Source organism: Aplidium turbinatum, chromosome 3, assembly GCF_918807975.1.
Source record: "Aplidium turbinatum chromosome 3, kaAplTurb1.1, whole genome shotgun sequence".
Lineage (NCBI taxonomy): Eukaryota > Metazoa > Chordata > Ascidiacea > Aplousobranchia > Polyclinidae > Aplidium > Aplidium turbinatum.
This window is the reverse complement of record NC_137474.1, coordinates 34,917,547-34,925,597: the sequence shown is the minus strand read 5'-3', so window position 1 is coordinate 34,925,597 and position 8,051 is coordinate 34,917,547. Positions and strand designations below refer to the sequence as shown.

The window sequence follows — 8,051 nt, the reverse complement described above, 5'->3', positions numbered from 1 at the left end:
CTTGTATTGATTGTTGCAACAGCTGATAACATTAAACTCGGTGAAAGAATGGCTTTTATTCTATTTCTGCCAGCAACTATTCCCTAGAAAAGGTTCTTGCCAAGTCAAGTGCTTCAGATGTCTTAATTGGTCAATATTTCCGGTCAACATTCTGTGAATCAACCTGCTTATGATTGGTCGAAGCTGAAGTACAGGAAACTATTTCATTCAGTTTCATAAGAATTTTGCAGCCGAGCTAAATAAATATTAGAATTGCAGCGTCGATTCTAAAGACGCAATGTTAGAATCAGAAAATCAATAGAGTTTCAATAAACAACTTATGGAAATGAAGAAATTTAAGTGAGAGAGTAAATTTTTTTACTAGAAGGTTAATGTTTTTAGTTTTTTATGTTAAATGAAGGACAAAAACTTCTACATACATTAGTGATGTTACTTTAGCATTCTATAGGCTATTGTAAGTTAAGTTATATACCAAATAAAAGCTTGGAAAAACGTAAGATCGATTAGCTTTCACCAGTTGTTAGATGGAAGAGAACTCACAGTGTGAACAAAAGGTGTCAAGACTTCCAACCAGGCCATCAAGTGTGGTGGTCGAGCGCTTGGTATAACTTAAATGGTGGTCTAAAGTTTTGTGGCAGAATAAGCGCGGTTAACTATACTGCCGAGGGCTGAAAAATTGTGTCAATTACAATTCTTGCGTCATGCACCCGACCACCCGAACTTGAAGGGAAGAAAGATTATGTGATGTTTCGTTTTTTTCCAAATTTTCTCTCTCGCTCAAGCCAATTTCATCAACCTAACCCGCGAGATTGCCCAGGCAGGGTTTTAGCAGTGGATTTAAGAGATATTGGACTATTGGTGCATCTCATTTTTTGGGTTTTGTTTCCCCCCACACAAAAAAATGTTTTCTGGATCAGGTACCGTGCTAACATCAATAAGGTACCGGATCAGGTACCTTATTGATGACAACGCAACTTCTCTATCACTCTTGTGCTGCAATTCTCCCTCAATATTCTCCTCTTCACTGAATGCCTCTTGAGAACACTTTACGTTAGATCCGATACGCATGTAGCCTGCTTAGTTGCTTGTTGTTTAGTTTTTATACCTTGCTATAGCATAAGCATTTATAGCATGCACAGTAGTAAATAAAGTAGTATATAGACCTTGTCTTGAGAATCCTGAATCAGCCATACTTTAGTTCTTCTGCACTTCAGGCATTGTTTCAACTGCTTGGCTTTCTTTAACTTTGAACATGTTTTCTAGGTGTATATTAATCATCATATTTTTAACTTGATGGTAAACTTTTGGTTCAGTGCACTATGTTGTAATGAACTTCATGTCAATTTACACAATTTGAAACTTAGTTTAGAAGATGGACAAAGTATTACTCTCTAGCCAAGGTGGGCAATACCTAGTAATTTTTTCAATAATCGAGTGGGTTGAATTATTTTTTGAATATTTATACTGATTGGTGTGCTGATGGTACATTTAGTTCCAGGTACCGGTGGCAAATTATTTTTACTTTGTTTTAATTGAAGCTTTAGTTTTAGTAAAAAGAATTAGTTCTATTTTCTGTTTTGTCTGATTTTGGACTTATGCATTCATTTTTGTGTCTAAAATGATAGATAAATGTAAAAAAAGTTATAAATCTGGGGCTCAAACAGTTAGTACCGGTAGCTGCACATTTGACATTGTCTACTTAGCCAAAGACAGAAGATCGTGGGACGGGCAAAACTTGAGCTACTTGTTTTTTTTTGTAGGTTTTGGAATGGTTAAAGCAGAACCAGAAAGTCAAAAGATTTTATTTCTTGAGAAAAAAAACAAAACAATGATAACCATTGTCTCTTTATTCAATGATGTTGCGGGCCACAGGTTTTAATTTTTTTTTGCTTACTTATCCTTTGCCAACTTTTGAAGATGAAATTTACCTAGGCTACATGTTTTTACTATGGACTAATAATTTTGCAACACAAGAAGAAACCTGCTTTGAAATGCATAGGCTATCCAAATGAAGTCATTATAAAGCTTAAAAAGATAATCAAGTAGGCTATTGTTTGCTTTGTGACTGTTCCACAATTTCAGATGTTCTTGAAACAGTCTCAGAAAGTTTCCTGCATGTAGTCGTGAGGAACTAATCGAAATCGATTGTTCGTTTTCATGTTTACAAGCGCAGCGAATCGTGCTAACAGGGATAGGTGGTTGCAAAAACCACAACCCAATCAAATGCTCACTTGTTCAAAACAGGATATCCTGCAGTCAATCTGCACCAAAACTTGGAAATGTCACAATTTGCTTAAATACAGTAAAGAGCAAAGCAATGTTGATAATATATTGAAAGGTCAATCAATTCATATTTGCATTGATCAGCGCCATCACTAGCTTTTAAGTTACCATCAAACGGACGAATAATGCTGAAAGTAACAGGATGTCAAAAACAGTTTCTCAAAAATATGTAAGCTGTCTAATGGGACCAAACGTTGGCAACACCAACATCACAAATTTCAGATCAAGAAATTATTGCACACTTTTTTCAATCGTTGAATGCAAGGAACTTTGCTGACTTTTCGCATTGTTTTACTCTACAAATAGCGCACAAAATCTTTAAACTTTATTGCGAGCATCAATAACAGCTACACTTTGTTCTTGCAAGTCCTTTGTATTGAAGTAAGAAAATGCCAGGTGTTTAAGCTAAGGTGGTGCAACGATATATACTTTTTGACAAAAGTTTCTCTGTAGAGGGTTTCTGTTCTAAAAGGAATCTTTATTTCCAACTCTTACTCAAATACCTATGGCAAAACACAGCTAAAACCTTTCTGGACTCTCCATTAATTGCTGTTCTATAATTACAATCCTCACAAAAAAGAAACATTTGCCAATTTTGTTACAGCTCTTGTTAATCTTGCATGTAACCACTTTTTACACACCTTGCAGTGCATTGAGCTCCGCACCACCAGAGCCGTTGAGAGGATAATCTGAAGCCGGTACCAAAGAGATCTTTTGGTCCTAAATCAAGACACTTCTAAGAAAAAAGCACTGTCTGCAAAGAATGCGCGATAGTTTCTTCAGGTTCCGGGGCCCCTAAATTCATCTCAGGCTCGGGTTCAAAAGTATTCTCTGGACTCATCTGTCACTGCTACTGCGCATCACTATTTTACAACGTGTTGTTTGTGGATTAACTTTGTTTTTAACAACTTTTTTCTGCTCCTCTTAATATCGCTTTTAAAGTTTTTTTTTTTTTTAAATTTACTCTCATACTGTACCCTTGAATGAATGCATATTAACTCTCGAATGCTTCCTTCCATTCCCGCAGTTTTTTTTCAGTCCCTCCATTCTATACTTCCATACCTTCCTTAATTTCTGTAAAAACCCTCTTCTAAATACACAAAAAAACATATAAAAAATTTTTCTAGAACAAGAAAATTTAAAATCATCATACACACAAAAACTTGAAGAATACTCTTCAGGTGATGAAAAGAAGCGAAAGTGACATGACTAATTGCCTAACTTACAAAAAAGTCCACATAATTAGTCGTTAATGCAGTTTGTAGTTATCTTCGCTTATTATTGGTAGCCTATGGAAAAGTTTCAATTTGGTTATTTGTCCCTGTTTTCTCTAGCTTTTCTTACACCTTTGGTCTCTTAAGTATGTAAAAAAATGAAACTTTGATTTCTTTGCAAATTTGAATTAGATCTAGTCGTTACAATAAATTTAGTACCAAACACTATGTGGTTATCTTGTTTAGATTTTTAGTTATAACGATTTTACTAAACAAAATTTAGGGTGTGAGGAAGTGGTGGTAGAGAGGGTCCAGTGACCTTCATATTTTTTTGGTGGAACCTGACTTGGAATGGTCACCATTTCTCAATGGGACAAGTTGAAGTTCCAAAATGAGGGAGAAATGATGCACCCTAGTGGTCACCGTCTAGTTTGTTTTTATTTTCCACAATTAGCATTATTCAACATTGTCTCATCCTGCCTGCGACATGGAGAATCACGTTAATACAAGTTTACGACTTAAAGTTTAATGTTGAAAACGTGCGGTAAGACTCGCAGTTGAAAAAGTTATATCTTTGAACACATTAGCACTTAAGATTGCCAGTAGTTGCAAAGGTCTGCAAAGCAGTGAAGCTGTTCAAAACATGTGCGGTGCGCAATGATGAAATTTACTACCTCAAAATGTTGCCTTTTCCGCAAAAAGGTGGACTCTTTTCCTTGATTTCAAGACTCTATCAGTATATTTTTTGAAGGACAAGATCTGATTTTTGAAGAGTTTGCTGTTTCAAGCCTTCTCAATGTGTAGACGACGTCCTTAACTGAAATTTTAGTTTGCTTAGTATTTAAACCATCCAATAATGCAGTTGATGTTTTTTATCCGACCTTGTTTTTCATTCAACACTGCAATAAGATCTTCATTATACAGCAACTCCAGGCAACCACACTTCAAGCATCTCTGATTTAGATCATTTATGAATTGTAACAAATCGTTTGTGATGTTCAGGCGATGGGAAGTGGAGAACTGTGCGAATCGGATTGATCGTATCCGTCGTCATAATCGTTTTTATAGGCTTCTGTCTCAATTTGGTGGCTGTGGTTAAGGTTTGGTATGCTTCCATACTATTATGTTATAAAAAAACAACAAAAATGACATAATTTGTTGATTAATTTTGGCTACTTTCAAAAATAGCATAACTATGATGTTTTCGTATGTGATAGTTATGATGATAGTTATATGATAGTTATGAAGATAACAAAGCAAATAAGACGTGATAGTGGGCTATCTTTGTGGCAAAGATTTATGGTGAGCTATAATAGACTAGAATACTAAATACGGTAGGTAGCCTACCTTATTCAATTATCACTTAAAATTCAAGAAGTATGTTTAACCATTTGTTATTCATTTCAGATTATACCTAATCAAACCGAGTTAAAAGCGTTGAGGCAAGGTAAGTGTTCACCTAAACATTCAGCTTATCATTATCCGATGAAATGGTGAAAAAACTGTTCTCTTGGTATTTTAAAAAATGACGCCATTAAATAATTTTAGGTTTGCACTGACCTGGAATTGGCACTAACACTAGTCCCCGCTTATTAAGCCCATCTCGAGACCGGGCGGTTTTGGGCTTAAGCGCATGGACCTATTAAGCGATGAACGATTCTTTGTCACTCCTATATATTCAGTAATTCCGGACTGGACAAACTTGGGCTCAACCAGCTGCCTATCAACCGTGGGCTTAATAAGCGGGGACTGATGTGTTATAAATTGTCTCTCATTCTAATAAAATACAGCATCGTCATCAAGATCGGTCATAGCTGAACTGTCATTTGTTTGTGTAGGAAATGCTGAACTGAAAGATAGTTTGGAAAAGCTCACAATAAACTTCAAAACCATCAATAAAAAACTTACAAACTTATCGGGTGAGTTGGAAAACGAAGAACATGGTAGTTTAAAAAGCTTGTATAAGTTGTAACATAATTCCAAAGCATAACTTCGTTTCGTTATTAAACTTTTCATCAAATCTTCTGATGATTTAACTGATAATGGTTTAATAAAGATGGGTAGTGTGATAAAATATTTGAAAAAAGTAGTCTCTACTTTGTTTAGACTACAATATAAAATAGAACAAAGTAACTTCAACGGGTTTAACATGATGTATTACATACACAAATATAACATAATTAAAAATAAACTCTAACGTTTTCGACACGTACGTGTGTCCTCATCAAGAATTACGTTTGTGTATGTAATACATCATGTTGAACCCGCTGAAGTTACTTTGTTTTATTTTCCTATGGTTCAACAATGCAAACTCTCTACCAAAGCTTTATCACTAGGCCTACAATATCATTGTTAAGAATTTATTCAGTCATCCTGGAGATATTTTTCTTGTATCATGTAGGCCTAAGCTCTTCTCAAACTATTCGTTCAAGTGACTTACTTGCAAACTCTTGCGTTTTAAATAAAAATATATGCCAAGTTAAAAAACTGCTTCCTGTTGGCAAGTGTTTTAACTTTGTTACGTTGCCAAAAACGCGCGTGCAGAGTTTTTAATAAAACATTATGGCGATTAACAATCAGAAAAAATGCAAGATCAAACATCTTATCTTTATAATTGCTACAACAGCGCAGGCTGAACCGGGTTGGTTTAGCCCAAACAATGGATACCAGTACAGAACGACCAGTGGCGACCGGAATTGGAATGATAGCAGATCTTCGTGCGAGAAAATAGGCGGGGACCTCGCCACCGTTGGAATGAGGGACTACAAGACGCGCCTGTGAGTATTGTGATCATGAGGTTCTAGTTGGTTGCTGCATTTCAATAGACAAATAAACTAAAGAACAAGTTGTGCGGTATTATCAGACGGACTGTCATTCAACAAAATATAGTCCCAATGTGCGAATATAATCTAATGCAGTAAACTTATAGCGTGATCACTAAATTAGCAATTGAATACTGAACATGCGAAAGGTTGGCATTTATAATTCACTTCACCAGATTGATTATGCTTGATCAGCTGTGACCTCCTTCGTAAACCTCATCCTATTTTTTACTACTTTAGTTGTATCAGTAATTCTGGTGTGCATTTCTGTTCTGTCATTTTATTGATGTTTTCAAAAAAATTTCATTTCGTTTGACATGCACCATTTCAGTCGATTTTACATTTTCCAATGAGTTTCCTCTAGAGATGTATCCAAAGTATTGTAGCCTACTTTTTTAGGTTAATGTTGTGGATTAGTTTTCAGTTACCATTTATTTGTTGGGTAGCGAATTGATCTATTTTTCTTTCCTTTTAACTAATTTGTAAAAGCCACCCCCCCCTATTAACACCATATTTCAAACGTATTTAATCTCACGTTGTTGGATGTCCACATTTCACACCTGTATGTGACAATAAGAATTACGAGAGTTGCAGTAACCCTAATTTTGTTTTATGGCAATTGACCTGTTTCCACACTGTTGTCAGTGATGTTACAGCTGTTTTAGTTATAGTAATTTGTCTTTTAGATTATGTATTTTTATCATAAGTGTTTGGTTTTAACTATTACATCAAGGTAGGGGGTTATTTAGCAGTTTTTCTTCAAATCCAATTTTCGTAGAACATTCAAATTACTTCGAAAAATTAAACCCCCATTCCCATGATTACATACGAATCGATTTAACCATAGTCATAGCCATTCCCCTTTATTTAAACAAGGTTAATTTATGTTATCCAGGACAATAGCAGGAACCTTGCTGTACGGCGACTGGGCCTGGGTTGGTATGCATGACGTCACGCAGGAAGGGATACACGAATGGATTGACGGAGTGCTGTTGACAGAGAGCAATGCTCACTGGAGCAAAGGACAACCAAACAACTACAAAGGAAAACAAGATTGCGGCAGCCTTCTGGCAAAGTCCGATCCTCCATATGGCCTGAACGACAACTCTTGTACCAATAGGGCTTTAGGGATTTGTGAAAAGCCTTTACCATCAACATGACAAGAAAAACGCAATGTCAGCTCATATTTTGATTGTTTTGTCTTTACTATTATTATTATCACTGTTTATCAGCATCATCCCTGTTTATTTCTCAAGCATTTGTTCGTTTTGCTTTTCACCAAAGAAAATTTAGTGCGATTTTAGCGTAATGCTGTTTTGACCATTGTGCACAATGCACATTGCTCATTCTTTTGATAAAAGAAAAAGTTTTTTTTTTGAATCTTTATCCTCGGACTGACAAAGCCTTGATAGGTTATTCCTGGTAGTTTCGCATACTTGTAGCTTTTTGTCGCACCGAAATTAACAGAGTGAAGTTTTCCGATTGTGGCCTTGGAATGATGAAAAAAGGGCACTTTTGTTACTACAAGGCCATTTTTTTTAAAGTTCTAAGATAATGCTCATTCATCAGCTCATTATCGAGTAATGATACAAGTGTCCGGTATATAAAGAACAATGGCACGGAAGAGCATCATACTATGTTATAATGATGTAGGTAGGCTAATCTACTGCGATAGCCTACATAATTTTGTGTCGTACATAATATTTTGAGGCAGAAATGAAAGATTATAGGC

General features: G+C 35.7%; 1 protein-coding gene across 1 annotated transcript; it reads left to right on the top strand.

The window, feature by feature from the left end:
• The first annotated feature begins 1,262 nt into the window (after positions 1-1,262).
• LOC145767457 (C-type lectin domain family 4 member M-like) lies at positions 1,263-7,618 on the top strand. The gene is made up of 6 exons (XM_082579280.1): positions 1,263-1,400; positions 4,500-4,597; positions 4,905-4,944; positions 5,336-5,416; positions 6,124-6,274; positions 7,215-7,618. Exons 1-6 carry the CDS (start codon positions 1,373-1,375, stop codon positions 7,477-7,479), a joined length of 663 nt encoding a protein of 220 aa, XP_082435406.1. The 5' UTR covers positions 1,263-1,372; the 3' UTR covers positions 7,480-7,618.
• The last annotated feature ends 433 nt before the right edge of the window (positions 7,619-8,051 follow it).